At 41.3% G+C, this 17,260-nt stretch overlaps 1 protein-coding gene across 2 annotated transcripts in view; it reads right to left on the bottom strand.

Moving 5' to 3' along the window:
- Window positions 1-1,069: 1,069 nt before the first annotated feature.
- USP38 (ubiquitin specific peptidase 38) overlaps window positions 1,070-17,260 on the bottom strand; it is a 45,399-nt gene continuing 29,208 nt past the window's right edge. Inside the window, exons 11-13 of one of the 2 annotated variants that reach the window (XR_774294.1) lie at window positions 7,963-8,059; window positions 3,962-4,133; window positions 1,070-1,393 (exon numbers count right to left, since the gene is read on the bottom strand). Coding sequence is in view for 1 of the 2 variants with exons in the window: in XM_010566943.1 (XP_010565245.1) it covers window positions 4,040-4,133; window positions 7,963-8,059 (191 nt within the window). In the remaining variant the exon portion in view is untranslated. Of the gene's footprint in view, window positions 1,394-3,960; window positions 4,134-7,962; window positions 8,060-17,260 lie in introns of those variants that run through there. The other variant, XM_010566943.1, reaches the window with a different exon arrangement.

Here is a 17,260-nt window from a genome sequence, read left to right as displayed (position 1 = left end):
CCTCTTTCTGCTTTCCTGGTTTTCCACTGATCAAGTACCTCGTCATCTGCTTTTCTGAAGAACACAGAAGCCCAGAGCTTTTCATCATGAATAGTTTCTTATGCTTTCATTAACTTGGGAAGGGGAAGAAAGGAATAAAAGGAAACTCTGGAGTTTGCAGTGTGTGCAAGTGTCATAAAATAGCAAACCTTTTAACAGAAGTTCAGCCCTGAGAGCATCTTCCAGAGGGACAAAAGAAATCTATTGACTTTCAATGGCAAAATTCTGCTACAACACTTCTAGGTCAAGATTTTTAAAAAAGTAATCTCAATTTCTTTAAGTCCATCTACTTGGTTAGATATGAAGTTCTGCCTGCATATCTGTCTGCACTTAAAGCCCAGCAGTCCAACTTGACTCTCCTATATATTTTTTTTTTTAATATCCAATTTTGAATTAAGAGAGTGACATATGTGCTTAGGCATTCAGAATAGCTTCCTTTTAAAATTAAATATAGCTGTCTTTTAAAAAATTGAGCTTTGGAAACACGCTAGATAGAAAGATTCCCCCAACCACAAGTATGCATAACTTACAATCACAGCCAGACTTCAAAGATTCTGCCTTTACACCCACACCAGGGTCTTTTTTATTGCAATTCTTTTCTAAACAACTAATTGCCTGCTAAGCGTTAAATAAGCAATTTACATTTTCCCCTTTATTCTTCACGGGGCAGTTGACATAATGCTGAGAGCACAACTACCAGCTTAACAGGCAGCAACACAATTTTGGTCAGGTCACTCCACCCTGGTTTCCCAGGGATGTGAGGTGTGTATAATGACTTCTCTCCTGTTTCATCGTGCTGCAAAGGTTAGTCGAGTAACTTTTACCATGTTCTACTTAAGGTCTAATTCAGCATCTCCTGCCAAGTAACTACGCCTTGCTTAAATTGATCACAGATAGTTTAGCAATGGTTTTGTCACTGCTTTGACTCCAGAAAGCTCATTTTTTGTACAGAAACTGCACAACCACTGGGAAAAATTCTGCAGCTCGACTTGCACGTTGAGCTTTATGTGTCGCCTCTGGTCACCCAGTAAGACGCAAGCGCCTGTATGTTTGTTTGCCTGAGTGCCTTAAAACAAAGGTCAGCTTTTGGGAGTTGTATTTGTGCTCTGCTGGAATCTCCTTTCTTCCCGACCTGAGCAGCACGTCTCTTTCCAGAGCTGCTGCCAAGGGAGGGGGCTGCACAGTCCCAGCCACCTCCTGTCACCGCGCTCTGAAGTGATGCCCAGTTAAATGCTACGGGTGCCACAGCTTAGCATATAGATTGATCCAGACAGGTAAGAGATTTCTGAAAGACAACACCAGGTTTGTATTTCTGGCCCTTTTTCCCCCTTCGTCTCTTCTACTGAACTTCTCACTAAGAAAAGAATCCAGAAAACTATTATCGAAACCTAAGAAAACCTTCAGCCATTTGTTATTAAGTTACTTGCCTAAAGACAGCGAGAGACAGATTATGATAACAAGATCATAAAAAAGCAAATGTTTACTGGCACTTGCAGTAGATCATGCTTATCTTGAGATATTCCAAGGGCATTTTCTTATATATTGAGTAACGTTTAAAGATCAGTGGTCAGGTTTTCACAGCTGTAAGATGTTATGGCAGGATCAACGGCCTACTTTTTATTTAGACACAACTGACTTTGCAGCCTATTTTTGTTTGGCAACAGATAAACTAGTCGCACAAAACCAACTGATCCCAATGACTACCAGGTAAGTAGAGAGTTTACTTTCTAATCACCTCATTAGGTCAGCACTACTCACTGACATACAATTACATTGATACAGGCACTAAAAATAGTTCACCTAAATTCTTCTTTAAGGTCAAGCCTGGAAACTTATGGTAGCTATTTCAGTTTTTATGAGCTTTAGATCTTCCTGGAGAGCCACCGGCCCAGCCCTCCTTTCACCAGCTGTGGAAGAAGCCTGGGGAATCTGCCTCTGTCAGTGGTCTAAATTAGGCAAAGTGAGTACTTCTGCCCTCTTCACATTCCCAGTTTCTGTTTCAAGGTTACAGTAACTTACAACTCCTGTACAAAGCCTATCTGTTGGTATAAATGCTCAAAGTGAGAAGAAACGGAACCAATTATGTCCTGTTGACCAAAGGTTATTTTAATCTGCATTAAGCACTCCCCCAAGTTATTTTATGAAGTGTTTTCAAATAGGCGTATTTTGTAAGTTTTATAAATTTACCTTATTTTCTTAAGACGTTATGGTTTTGTTGTTTATTTTTAATTCTTCCTGACTTCCGTATGTATATCCAGGAGCTTACAATTATCATGGGCAACTTTCCCAAAGTGTTATGCAAGGTGATTTGGGTTTCTGCTCCAGCAGCTTCACCCATGTATCTAACTATCTTCCTTCTCAACAGTCAATTCCTTCTATCCCCATCTGGTCCATGCCAAGTCCTCTTTCTCCTTTCCCTGGGAGCCTGTGTTAACTCAATCCCCGCACTGAGTTTGCAATATAAGGATCCATCGCTCTTAGCTTTATTCCTCTCATGGTTACAGTTGTCTTGCTTAGATTTTATATTTTGTATGCATTTTATGCATATAAATTTTATGCATCATACGGAGATGTTTATTCTCACCTTCTCCCACAACAGTCCAACCAAAGGAAAGAAGTCCAGAAAGATATCATACTCAGCACACGGTTTCTAAAAATCCTGTTAGAAGCTCGGATGGGGGCAAGAGTGCACATGTAGAATAAAAGCCTACTATGCTGAAGGACGTACCAGTCCTCCCGGTAGATCCTAGGAAGGGACTGAAAACCAAACCAAAATGGCTAGGCTTTCCTGGGCTGAATGCAGTAAAGCATTTCAAGCCAACCACGAGCAAGTAATCTTAAGCTTTTCTACTACCTAGATAGCTGACAGGCAGGCAGTATGAAGTGTCCAAGGAAAGGAAACACCTTAAATAGACTGAAATGTTCAAGTATTTTTGCTGAATTAGAAGTACTGCCTGGAGGACACTTCCTTACTAGCAGCTCTGGCTTGGTTTTGGTTACCATATAAAGAATCCCCAAGGGCTCAGTATGGTTTCAGGAACTTGCATGCTATACAAACGTGCAGTGTCCTTCCCTGAAGCCACGTCACCAGGCACTAGAGATGAGCAGCCCAAAAATAATATTTGGAAAGAGCACTGCCAATCCACTCTTCATGTGAACAGTTTTCTCACTGGCTCGCCTTGAGGTATTAAAAGTTACGATACAGAAGCCCTCCAGGCAATCTTTCCCTCCTGGTATTGTTAGCTTGGTTTTTTGCTCATTTTAGTCTGCTGTGATGAGTTCTATCACTTACCAAGCAGAGTTTTGGTTTTGATTAGTGCATTTAGCCATCCTACTCCTGGGCTACAGCCTTTCCTAAATCTGCAGTTTTCTTCTCGCGCCCTTTCAGAACAGACTATTCTATTTCTTCTATTTTCTCCCTCCAAAATGTATCTGTTTGGCAAAAAATATTTCCCTTCCCCACGTCAATCACGTCTAACTGGGTGCTCCCTCTTTTCTTTGTTGTTTCCATAAGGCATGGTCCAGAGAAGAAATGCTGCTTCCTGTTTGCAGAAAAAAACCCAACAAAACCAAACCCAAAGCCACTGTTTGTCCTCCCTCTCCTCACGCCCTGCTAGCCACCACACCAGGAGGCCATTTTCCGTTTGTCTGCTGACAGCCACGAAAAACGCCTCCTTGTGCGTTTGGCAGCGGGCAGCTCTCATGCTCCTACTCCAGAGGCAAATCCTGCACTAGGTGTGGGGACCCTCCTGTAGCAGCTACAGCACGCTCGTGGAGGAAAGATGGGAGGCTGAGGGCACTAGTTGAGGCCATATAGTACTTTTTGCAAAGGAGAAGTAAAATCCATCATCTCTCAGCTTTTAAGAGAGCACGCCCCAAGAAACACGTTAAATGTTAGACCTGGTTGGGTAGGTGAAAGTACCTCAGATCAGAGTCGAAGATCCAGGCTGCAGCTCCAGGCAGATGTACTGGAACAGGTTTGTGGCCGAAGCAGTGTGTGTTACCCCTGAGTAGGTGAGCTAAAATAACCCTCAGCTCTGGTGGTGGTGAGTGGGAAGAGGACTGCTGAACTCGCAGTGCTGGGAAAAACATAACTGCTGGGACACCAAATGCAAAGCAGGACAGAGTAACGTTAGAGAGACAAGTTTTCATCTTTAAATGCAGAATTCCCTTACTGTGAAGGCATCCAGAAAAACCTTCATCCACCATCGTTTGGAACAGCAAGACCCAAGCGACCCGGGATGCCAAGCTTTCCCAGAGCACCTCAGACTGCCCGCATGCAGCCTCTTAATGCTATATGAGCATCACAAACTCATGTCCTTTCAAACTAATACTACTGGCAGTCAAGTCTGGTATATCCTTAATCTCTAAAAAAAAAAAAAAAAAAAAAAAAACCAAAATACAGTAAGAGGGGGAGGGAGAAAGAGCTTTATTACATGTGTACACAGATCAAAACAATTTTCTATGCCTATAGGGGTTTGAGAAAAACTACAACAAAAACATAACTTTCAATGAGATGTAATTGATGAATGATTTATGGGCTATTTGTGTAGAAGTACTAAGCATGATAAAGTCTCATCTTGATAAATCAGCTCAAATTCCACTAGTGCCATTAATAAATCAAGAGCAGGTCAACTCCATTCTTAATGTTATTATTATGGTGCCTTCTGTCTGCTAATGCAAGTTTTAACATCTTCTTCACACATTAGTATGAGACAGAGATATATATATCTTCTTAGTGACTTAATTAGATAGCAGGATTTTGCATCCTTCATTTAACAGGCAGAACATCTCCCCACTCTCTTCCTCGCACTCCTTTAGCTTTCTGAAGGGGATGTCTATAATACACGGAAGGACAAGTATATACAACTATGATAAAACTGAGCCAAATTAACATGCCAGCCCTTCTAGAAATGGAAGGCTTCCCTCTCCCCTTCTGCAATACCCTCTTCTCAACCCATTCCCTTCACTCCCCAGCTGTGCAGGTCCCCCCCTCCCTTGTGCTGACACCAGCACTTGTCCAATTGCAAAGTAGGGTGGTGCAATTTACTATCCCAGCAGAACTTAAAAAACCCCAACAAAAACACAACAACAAAAACCCCAACACCCCACCCCACACCGTTTTGAAAGCGAGCCAGAATATCTGTGGGAACGTTCAGCAGAATAGAAAGGCATTTAAGTGCTTTAAATGGATTTAAATACAGTCACGAACACCGAAGCCAGCTCAAGGTAAGAGGAGAGGATAGGATGATTTTTCTCCCTTCTGATAGCTTCCAGTCGTTTATTTAGCTCATCCACCTATGAAACTTTATCTTAAGACTCTAGGACACATTTGTGGGCTTAAGAATCATTAAAACTACTGATTAGTCCGATTTCTAATTTAAGTTAGTGTAATTAGTTCCTACACACAAGTAATTCTCCACATGTCTTCACTGTGCTCACCAACGCTCATCTGCAGAAAGGGTTGGGCATTGTATTATGTTTAATATCTATTATTACATATCTTAAAAACTTTAAACTACTTGTAGTATGAAGCATCTTTAAGATGACACAAGTATTACTTTTTTTCATAATGTCTTGATGAGCTTACATCCTCTGAAACAGAAGCAGGTTCTGAGCAGCGTGCAAACCCCATTCCTTCTAGCTTATTTCTAAGGCTATGTGACAGAGAGAGACACAGTACAGATAAAGACTGAGGAGAAATAGCTTCTACAGACTCTTAGAGATCATTTGGAAGAAAAGGGGGACTGAGGAACATACCAAAAGATACACTGTGGAATTTAGAAATCTTAATACAAGTACTAGCATGCTAGTCTGAGTGGCTTTTTCTGTTTTAAAAAAACCCCAGCACAGTAGTTTCAACAAGAACCCCTCCCCCCCAAACCCCAAAACAAAATCAAAACCAGTTTCTACAAAGCTATGAACTACTATTTAGTACTAATTTTGCCAATAACACGATTTTATGCACAGAAAGTTAAGATCTAAAAACTATGCATAAAGCTGTATTGGCCAGACACTGCCATACACGTGGTCCCTGCTCTGCAGTTTACAAAGAGCTCATGAGGCACTCCCCCCAAAATCAAACAACTTTCTATGTAAACAGCGTATTTCAGCCCCAAATTTAAAAGTGCTTATTAAACTGAACATTCACCAACTTCCTATCTCTGCATTAATCAAATATTATGTATTCTCAGGAATGAGATGATGTAGTATGAAGCTTTATTCCCACGTGTTTAATCTTCCCAGAGAATTCACAAATGGTTGGGGCATGACCAAGATTTGCAGGTGTTTATAGGCTTAGGTTCTCGCTTGGCAGTCGCTGCCGCAGCCTCCGAGCACCTTGCAAGAGCTAAAAACAACACCATCAATCACCTCTCCTTCCTTCCTTCCAGTAGGTAGGCGTAAATTACCTGACTTGGATGACTGGGCTGGAGGGGAGGGAAACAGAAGCAGGGCAACCGAGGAAAGCTCACTGGAGGAGTTGAACGCTTCATGCCAAACGTTCAGAGCCCGTGGTCGTTCTTGTACCTCTCTTGACACACAGCTCCAAAGCCAACGTCCAACTCGCACTTAAGTCCTGGCTCCTACGTGCAAGTCTTCTACCTTTACTGCCCAGCTCTGCGGCCACAGGGAAACACACCTGCTGCAGAAAGCCATACACCCAAAAGGACAACCACCTCGGACTGGCAGGGCTAATCCCGCAGAGGGCTCGAAACAGCAAGACAGCCCGTGTAGGGGAAGAGGACCTCGTCAGCATACGGGACATCAGCGTGATGATCTTACAGTGACCTGTGTTGCTCAGCAGGCAATCCACAGCAGGTTTGGGCCAGATGGGGCTTTCCAGGGTGTGATCTTGGTTCTTGCTAATGGAAATAATCACGCCTGGCTGTCTCAAGTGCATGGATCACTGTGAAGGATAGGATGAGACGCAAACTCCTAACCAGAAGCAGATGGAAACGTTTATTATTGTGGCTCTTCTGCACTCACAGAGCAGTGGGGGTCTAAAGGGTCTGAATGCCGGAGGCTGACAACATCCCTCTGCAGTGGGGGATGTTACAGAGCACGCAAGTTATCTCAAGCTCACTCTTCTTTTCCGGCAAGAAATCAAGCTCAGCTTTTGTCCACTGCTGTTATATCGGGAGCTCCCAGTTAAACAGCAATTACATTTAAACAGTTTTTGTCACATATTAGTCTTCCTTGGGAAGACAGCAGGAAAAAAGGGTATTATCTTACTTCTACTGATTTATTTCCTTGCCATTATTGCTCACAAGTTTACTCCATGTTTTGCGACACAAAACCCTGTACAGCTTCATCTTGTGACTATATAGTATGAGCTGGGCATTTTAGTAATTATCTCTGGCAGCCTTCCTCCCTCATTTACCCCTCCTCCCCAAAAGAGATTCAAAACGGGAAAGATCTTATTTTGTATCTGAACATGGGATAAAAAGCTCACCAACTGTTGTCAGTAAAGAACAAAGATAAAATCATGAGATTGCTTTATTATATAGATGACACATTCTTCAGTGGCTGTGGAAATCACTTAACACTTCTTTACTCAATTATAAAGAGTGTTAATCTCTTTCACCCTTGCAAAGATTTCTGTTATTATTGAATGGAAGCTATCAGTAAAAACAATGCAATGGGAAAATACCAGGCTCAGTAGGAGTTGGCGAGCACCAGACATAACTGTGGGAGTGACTCCCACAGTGGGTTCTGGCTAAGATATGCCAGTTATGTGTTCTTATTTTATCTTTGTTGTAAACTAGGTTTTTGACAATCACCCTCCCCCCCATACAAGGTTATTGAACTGATGAAGCGCACGACGTACTTTGCAACTGAAAAAAGAAAAAAGACTGGCAAGGGAGGTTTTTCTTACCGTTCTTCTAAGCTAATCTTATTTTGTATTTTTAGACCAATGCTTACCCTGGGAAATGAGAACTCAACTGCGTTATACCTACAAAGGCACCCTCCCTCGCCACAGGTGCTGGGTGGTGAGCCCGCTTCAGGGAGAGGCGATGGTCTGGAGAAGGAAGAGCACCACGTCAGCAGCTGAACTGGAAGCCCAGCGCACCCGCCCGGTCCCCCCCTCTCCTTTAGCCGTGCCTCCGCTCACCCCCTCCCTAGCCCCTCGCAAAGCAGCAGTGTTGGCTTGGTCAGCTCGCTCACGACAGCAGAAGTAATAAATCCTTGCTTAGTTTATAGCTGCATTTTTAAAAATCCAGCACAATGTTTCTGACTCATCAGAAACCGTAATCGCTATAAGCATCCCAAGTGAATCGAATCACACCTGAGACCGATCTGGCCTCACTTTTTCACTTGCTGTAACAGAGATGGATTGAAATGAACAAGTTTCGCTCCCTAACATCTGCTCAGCAAATGCTCACATAAATCAGGATGCAGAATATAGTATATTTGCCACACCCTGAATAGCAATAGTCAAGCAAGATGAAGAGCAGAGTGAAATCCTGGACTTGCTGAAGTCCATGGCAAGACTCCCATCAATTTCAGGCAGGCCAGTATTTTAATGCAGATTGTTACCAGATGGTAGATTTTAGGACCAATTGACAAATGCAATTAAAAGCAAAAAAGAATTAACTGATGTGGTAGCTGTATTAATTACTTGCATTCATATTATCAAAAACCAATACACAAAATCCATGTATCTCCCAGCAACAACTATGACTGCCCTTGTAAAAGTACCCATTTTCAATTTGAAAAACCTGAAATTCTTCTAACCTGTAAACATTCTCCCCCAAGCAAGCAGATTTTCCATACTGATTTGACTTCTAAACATAGAAAGATGCTATTTTTTAATGATGTAAGTCACATAGTTTATTTAGATAAACACACTATCTTGCCCATGCTTAGATCTTTCCCCCCCACATGTTGAATAGAATCTTTTCTCTTAGAGGTAAAGTAGCAAGGATAAAAATTGGGAGTTGTTTCCAAGATAATACTGCGGTCTCCTAAACCGAATTCAAACCAAACATTAGCTAATACAATAAGCCTAGAGGTAATACTACAAGTTCATGCTCAGCTTCACAGTGTCACCATTGCTTTTTAAGTCCTTGCAAATAAGGTAATAAAGATATTGCCTCCAGACAGTTATTCTTAAATTCACCCAAGACTGAGATGAATTACTACAACTCACGCTTCTCTCAGCATGATTGTTGCAGATTGCCTGTATATTTAGGAAGATTAATTTACACTGGTCACATTATTAAAATTCTTCTATAGCCCTAAGGGAAAATTAAAACACCTTTTTCTCCTACAGGCAGCACCTCCATGCTCCAGAAGTAAGGTTAACAGTTCACTGAGCTTTTATGAGCAAGTGCAGTTGGACTGCTGGGCAGCATGGTGAGAGACATTATACCCAGGACACAAATTTGAGATACTCTCCAAAGTTATTTTGAAACACTTTTTATGGGTCTGTTTATATTTTCTCATTGGCTCCATCTGATTTTCTCAAAGTCAGTAAAGGGATTGTTATTTTTAAACCGCTGGCCACAAACTCCATTTGACATCTCAAAGACAAGTTAGTCTTCCTCACTCAAGCTAACATCATCCCTGAGAACTCTAGAATTTCAGCTTCAGTCAAGTATCTCATGTCCAGCTTTGCTGTCTTGGCTCTGAAGCAAAGACAGACACTAAAAGATTATTAATAAAAATGCTTTTTTAGCTGCTGCTGCTAAGATTTTGCCTACATACAACGAGGCAGGAACCACCTTGATTATACCATTGACTTCCCCGAGACCTTAAGATACTTGTAGCCCCAGCAGTCAGCCATTTATCCCGACAGTCAGGACACCAACTGCTCCAAGAAGGATGCTGATAAACTTCCACATTAAAGGCCTTCACTTTGCTATTCAATGCAAAGGAGAGACTGGAGTATTGCTGTGACTCCAAACAATGGGTAAATGTTAATTTAACATTTCCTGCAGATGCCTGCTTTACAGTTTCCCCCCCAAAACTATTTATAGCAGAGCTTCAGTCATGCACTGATTTAAAGAAAAACTACAGTCCCAATCCCAGCCCTATGCTCCATAGCACAAAATTGTAAGACAACACTGAATAATTTTATGGGAATGTCAACTAAAAGATAGCAGTGTCATTAGTGCTCTCTACTGGATAAACACATAATTACTCCAAAATGAATATAGCACATCAGGGACCTCAGTAACAAAGTGGTGTAAAATCACTTGTATTTACATTATAATCCTTAGACTATATTAATAAAAGTTTATGTTACTCAAAGCAAGTTAAAACCTTAAGTCGGGATGCAACAAAGGACGTACAGAAGTCCTTGAAAAGAAAACACAGCTGAAGTTGCAACTCTGATATCTGAAGTAGGTCGATTAGAGAAAAAACAGGCAAGACTGTACAAGCATATTTGAGTCAAGGTAGTTTTAATCAGAAATATTCCTTCCCATTCCTCGCATACTATATCCATATGCACAGATTAATTTACAGCTAACAACTGTGAAATTCAATTTCAGAAATTCTTCTGCTCTCAAAAGCAGTAATGCATCTGGAAGTCACAAAACAATTTTCTTCATCACTTCTCATACCCTGCAAATACAGGGCAAGCTTCTACTTGTCAGTCAGACTGAGTGGTGTCACTTAGTTTTCTTCACTTGGAAGTCACAGTGAACTAAGTCAACATTTCCATTACCCCCCCACCATCACCACGGGTGCCTGTAGCTCCATCTGAATGAAGAGCACCGTAATTTGCCATTCCCTCCAGCCAACACTGAATGGCCAAGCCCCACCACCAGCAGAATGGTTGTACTGCCCTGTAGTTCAGCATCATTCAGAGCCAAACATGAAATACCTAATTTGGCATCCAAGTGTTGATGGTTCAAGCACCTGCAACCACAAGCCTCTGCATAAAAATGAGTAGTGATTGGCCTTTGTGAGAACCTCTTAATAATGCAATTCCCTACAACTACCTGAAGTACACCGACCGCTACACTACTTCCTTCTACCAGTGGGCATACAGATTTCCTAGCAGGAATTCTTAAAGGGTTGAAGAAACACAAAACTGTTTTTACTGTTAACTGCTACTTGTCTGAATTTTTACATGCAAAACAGAGGCTTTACAGAAAGTCATGTCAGGTTATGTAGATGCAATAGTTCATTTTAAGTTTTTTATTGCATTTTTGTTATCCTATGTTTGATACATTTAGGAATTAAGTTTATCACAGTAGCATTTAAAAGCCAACTGTGAGACACTATTATGTACAGCCCCATACCGACATGCATGCAATGTAGAAGATACAGTCTGTGTCCTGGAGAGGTTAGCATCAGAGTCAACAAGACAGCTGCAAGGGACATGAGGAGGAGGAAAGTGGATGTGAAGAGGGAAAACACCACAACACTGATGAAGCCATAGCAGGAAACATTTCGTAAGTATCATAAGATACTCTTGTAAGAGTACATTTCGTAAGATAATTTATTCCACTGAATTTGTTTAGGGGAGAATAAGATAAAAGAAAGAGTTGCCAGATGGACAGTGCAGAACTGGTGAAAACCACTACTAAACACAGAGCTGCTGAGAAAGCTGTCCAAATTTCAGTTTTCCCTGCTTAGGGATACTGCAGTTTCTCTTACCCAGTGAGTCTCTGGCTGCATCCCCTCAGTTTTTCATGAAGGCACTTAAAGTAGGAGGGGAGTAAAAAGAATAATCTTGCTGGGTCCCAGTGATCTGAAGGAAAACACCTATCCTAAAAAATTCTGGTATTAAGGAAGTTTCAAGGATGAGGCTATCTACGACCTAAAATGAGATACCTATCACATCAGATTGGACTAATTCTTATTATACACACCCCCTCACACCTTTTTATGCAAGAAAGTGTGCATCATCCTTTTAAAAAGTGGGGAGAATATTCAGGCAGAATTATTTGGAAAAAATTAAATAGCTATTTCCAAATGAGATTAAGTCAAAAAGACAAAACCCAAAATACTTATTTTGTCCAAAAAAATTCACTTGAATACACCGCAGACAGACAGGAGGCTGGGTATTAGTTTAGCTCAAATAATAATGAAAACACAAATAGGTACAATTACCTTGACCAAATGATTGCTACACTTTTTCCCACATAGTTTTTCTTTGTGTATACGTGACATGTGAAGTTAGTAGGGTTTTGCTTAAACATCTTCTCTTTGGTCTCAAAAAGAGTAGGAAATCCACAGCTTTGCATACCCCCACACTCTGAAGCTCTTGCTCACATTCCTTTCCAGCTTCTCCCTCCCCTTTAAAAGCCTCTAGTTGTCTTCCTTTCATCAAATCCTCTCCAAAGCTGAGCATTCATGCCCATTCCCAGAACGTGAGCTGGGGAACGTGAAAGAGCTGCTACACTATAGTTCATCCTGGTCTCTCCCGCTCAGCACACGTTTAGCACCAAAGGGGACCACATAAGATGGAGATAAGCAGCCTTGTCAAATAAGCAGTTACAAACGTACTCAGTTGAAGTTTCTCCCAACTTGTGGCTTATGCTATGCATTCACAACTGGAGAAGAAATATTGACCACAATGTACAAACTCTGTATTGGATTTGCTCCCAGGAAAATGAGAAATTTCAAAAAAAGAGATACTCTGCCTCTCCATAGCTGCAATGAAAGGAAGTGTTCTTCATCTATGACTACACTTAAGTCTGTGGACTATGAACAGAGGGTGCATTTCAGGCCTAGCATACCAATAACATTTTAGTCCTTCCGTACACGCCTTCCACCTTAACACACCCTTGTGAAAGCATGGGAGCAGCAGTACCCTTGTAGGCTGCTATGCAAGATCACACTGACACTACCTAGCATCCAATTCCAGGAACCGATCCTCCTTCCACAAAAATGTTAGTAACTGCTTTTAAGAAATTAACTACTTGAGGCCTGTTTGCTTTTCTATTCCACATCCTCAGATTCATATTACTTTATTATCCTCACAAATGTCTTCATTCACATCAATCCCCAAATGCAAAATACAGCAGACAAACCCAAGTGATGAAATCATCCACCTAGCTGCTTGTTTATACTGCAGCCAATTCCCTTCCCCAATGAACTCTGCGTAGCTGCTGTTTTCATGGTCTCACCCGTAGGAAATACTTCTTGCAGCCCTGCCATTTTAAAGCACAGCAGAGAACTAGCAAGCTCCTGCTGGAGCCAAAGCATTTAAATTTTTTTTTTTTTTTTTTTTAAATTATGATTAGGTCCTTTATTATATGTTAAAGCCTGATCTGTCCTTTACCTTGGCAGTTAGCAGGTTCAAGTTACTTAAAGCAAAACTGAACCAGCTCAGGTCAAGAATAATTCTTCAATTACCCTGAATAGGTCTTGGATGAAGGGGAGGTTCCCACGATTTTATCCTCACTGGCAGTACCAAGCTTAATCCTGAGACCACATAAAGGCAGCTGTTTCTAATGCCAGAGGGAGGTATGGGCAGCCAACTAGAGGAGACTCAACTTCAGACTACACATTCTAAGGGCAACCTAAACCTTTCCCTTCCCTCTCACACAATTCACCACCCAGGAGTAATTTACAGATTATTAACTGGCCTGTTAATTGTTTGAGTTTCCTAGGTATTCTTCTAGTCAAGAAAAACAACCAAACCCCAAAACCTCCTTTCAACTTGTAGTCTGGAGAAACTTGAGGAGAAATACACAGAAGTTTAAAACAGCCTTTGAGAACCTTGTCTTTATTTACAGGAGGCCTGAATGTTTCTGTGCCATAACTTCCATGTTCATTGAGAACTGCTGCATTTTAACCAATGATGATGTTCTTTATTAATTTATCAAGTTGAAGGTCATTTCATCTTCTTTGAAGATTTAAGTAACACCAGTTGAGAAGACAACTCAAATGAAACATTGTCATATCACTGCAACTGAAATACACATGAAATTCAGCTACTGCCTACACTTGGCCCTCTGAATCCGTTCTGACTCATTTTCCATGTTTTTGTGTGAGATCCTTCAAGCCGGGATTTAAAGATATAATTTACAATTCCAAAAAAACCCCCACCACTGTTATATTTTACTAGAACATCTATCCTTCAATTCAAGTCAAACACATAAAAACTTAGGTACTTTCAGACACCTTCCAAGGCATTTAAAACTGTATTTTTTTGACTTCTTTATGCAGCCCAACAAGAGTACAGTAAAACACTCATTTGCCCCATCCATTTTTAAAAACTGATATGAAATACTAAACATTTATGCCAGTTTACAACAACATGATTTAAGAACAGGCATACTGCAAAAATTATTTCAACTGTAGTTCAATAGAACAAACACCATGAAAGATACAGCAAGAAAACTAAATAAATGCCTTTTAAGGAGTTGAGCACTAAATATTGTAATTCTTTAGAGAACACTTGAGAAAGGGCGAGTCAGTTGAAAAATGGTACTAACCTTTAAAGCCAAGTACTAACACATTCCTGCGTTTGGCAAGGGATATGCCTTCCCCTCAGAACGGGAATGGCTTTGCATCTCTGCAAACCACTTAAGGCTGACACCTTTTTTTTGTCATTTAACGCACACTGTAGGAAAACAAATGGTGAAACAGTTCACAGCCCCTGCATCAAATTTTCTAAGAACTCAGAATAAACACAGCTCTAAAACATTCTCATGCAGCATAAAGTAATGAAAACGGTCTATATTCACTGAGTAAAAGAAACCATTATTTTGAACAGGTCAATTTCGATACCTGTTCCCATCAAGTTAAAGCTCTTCAAGACTATAGCCCAGAGAAGTGGTCTCCAAAGTGAGGTGCATGCACCCCACGGGGTGTGGAAGACAATCCATTTGGGTGCAAGAAGAAAGTATTTTTTTGTACAATTAAGAAACAAAATTTTATATAACTTAAAAATAGTGTTTATTTCATCTTTATCTCATACTTTTTCAATTTCTACTCGTGTATGTACATAATATATTAGGACAGGAGTACATATATAGTTTATAAATAAATAAATAGACATATTTTGGGTGCACACTTTATCAGTTTTTACTGATGGGGCGTGCAGTCAAAAAAAGTTTGGAGACCACTGGCCTCGAGGATGCTGCATGATACTACAGCTGCTAGCCCAATCCCATATCCTGTTGCTGAATTAATTTTTTAATATCAGTCCGAAATACTCTCCTCAGCAGCATATTTTCAATATGCCTATTAAGAATTTTTTCCCTTCACGCACACTGATATAATGGAGATCCTAGAAGGATTAGGCTTGGATAACAAAGCATTGTTGACAGTGTCCTTTGGTGGAATTCCCCTAGCGTTACAACTTTATAGCAGGTACATGTGAAATTATAATTAAAACATACGCAACTTCCAAATCAGATTAGAGCCGTCCTTTCCTTTTTTGCAGTTCGGCAGTCTCATTTAAGTCTCGCACCAGCGCTTCTCCTTCACCACCCCCCTGCCCCTCCTTCCCACGCACCGACTCCACGTGCAACCACCCGACCTCTGCGTGCCGCTCGCCACGAGTGCCGGTCTCTGCCAGCGCTGCAGCGGGGGTCCCCGCGTTACCTGCTCTGGGCCTGGAGGTATCGCTGAGGGGACTGGGGACTGCGCCCTACTTGAGCTAGCACCTGAGCAGCACGGCTGGCTCTTACACCTCAGACTCCTCTTGTGGCCCCCTCTTGCAGAGAGGCATGCTGAGGCGGCACCCCAGGGTGGCTGCGTCTGGCCACCCACAGATGCGGATGATGGTGAAGGTCCCAAATGGCCACCCAGCAAGGCACAGTTCACAGGCAGCAGCTGCTCTTCCCAGTTAGTGGCTGGGGAAGCCAGCCAGCAAGTATCCCAGCATTTCAGTGCATGTGGTAGCACGCTGTTTCTCAAGGCAGCAGTGGCAGGTTGTGCATTTTGACATGCCTATTCCAGCACTTTTACAACTGATGCCTAAAAATATTACCCACACTGGCAAAAAAAAAAAGGAACAAGAAATGTGTATCCTGAATCCACATACCTGCCTTAGAATCCAGCAGACTTAGAAAAAACCCCAAGCTTCTGTTTTAAATAAGAAACTGGCATAGTGTATTTAAAAACGTTCATCTCTGCTTCACTCTGGCTAGTTTTAAGTTTGCTTTCCCTTTGACCTGGATATTGTCATTCAAGCAAAAGCAAGACTCACAATGAATGGGGGGGGATGCGTGTGCATTTAAAGAAAATAAAAAGCGTGTGTGGTAAGCCAATGCTACGCTACACATCACAGCTGGCATACTGATCACAGCCAGAGCTCAACTCGCAGGCAAAGTCTCTTTAACCCACTTGCTGAAACAGGGATACTCACTAGTTAAGTCAACGCAAAACAGCACTGTACACAAGCCAAACAGTGTGACACGATTTTCGGTTCTCAGCTGTTACATTTGACCTGACACCTATGTCATTTAAGAGCATATTACTCACAGCTATGAATTCAGATTAAGGTAGACCTGTGATGACTGGCTGTAGGGAACATAAAACTTTTAACATCATCTATTCTGATCTCTTTAGATCATAGATCATTTGCTCACCCATTGAAAAAGTCCAATAATTTACATTTGATTACAGCCTACTGAGGACATCAACTGCTACAACCCATTAGACCCCACAGTAGGCTGTTAACCAGGAAATTGCCCTTGTATTATAAACTGAGCACATTTCTTTGGATCACACGTCTGCCTAACTTCCACTTTCCACCACTTCATAATTTTTATGCCTCACTCCCCTAAATCAAAGACCAACACCACCCAAAACTGAGCAGTCAGTCTTTGTTGTTATGTCATAGTTTAGTATTCCCTTCATTTACACTTTATTCTTTGAGACTTAAAAACAAAACTGGCAATGTGTCAAGATGGGAAGCCCAACAGAAGAGCAAAACTCTAGGAAGGGACTAGAAGGGACCTCTGGTTTATCAAGTCTAGTTGCCTACTGTTCAGACACCACTTTGCATTTAATTTCTTTCATAGATATATTTGGCTCTTCCTTCAAAGCAGGTCTCTGCCTGCAAGGCAGTTCCAGAATTAGTTCTAGTAATTAGGAACTTTGTTTCTAATCTCAATCTTATTTATGGAAAGTTTATACCCACTTGCTTTTGTTCTAACACTCCTTTAGCTCACAGGGCTTCTGCCCTTTACCTGTCATTTGTACAATAAAAAGTAGTATTCTGACTCCATAAACCACCTTACTGCTAGAGATAAAAAAAAAAAAAAAAAAAAAACCCTTACCCATAAAATAAAACTCCCAGAGCATA

This window comes from Haliaeetus leucocephalus, unplaced genomic scaffold (assembly GCF_000737465.1).
Source record: "Haliaeetus leucocephalus isolate CR32 unplaced genomic scaffold, Haliaeetus_leucocephalus-4.0 Scaffold220, whole genome shotgun sequence".
Classification (NCBI taxonomy): domain Eukaryota; kingdom Metazoa; phylum Chordata; class Aves; order Accipitriformes; family Accipitridae; genus Haliaeetus; species Haliaeetus leucocephalus.
Note: the sequence above shows the minus strand (reverse complement) of the source record. Positions and strands in the feature narration are given on the sequence as shown.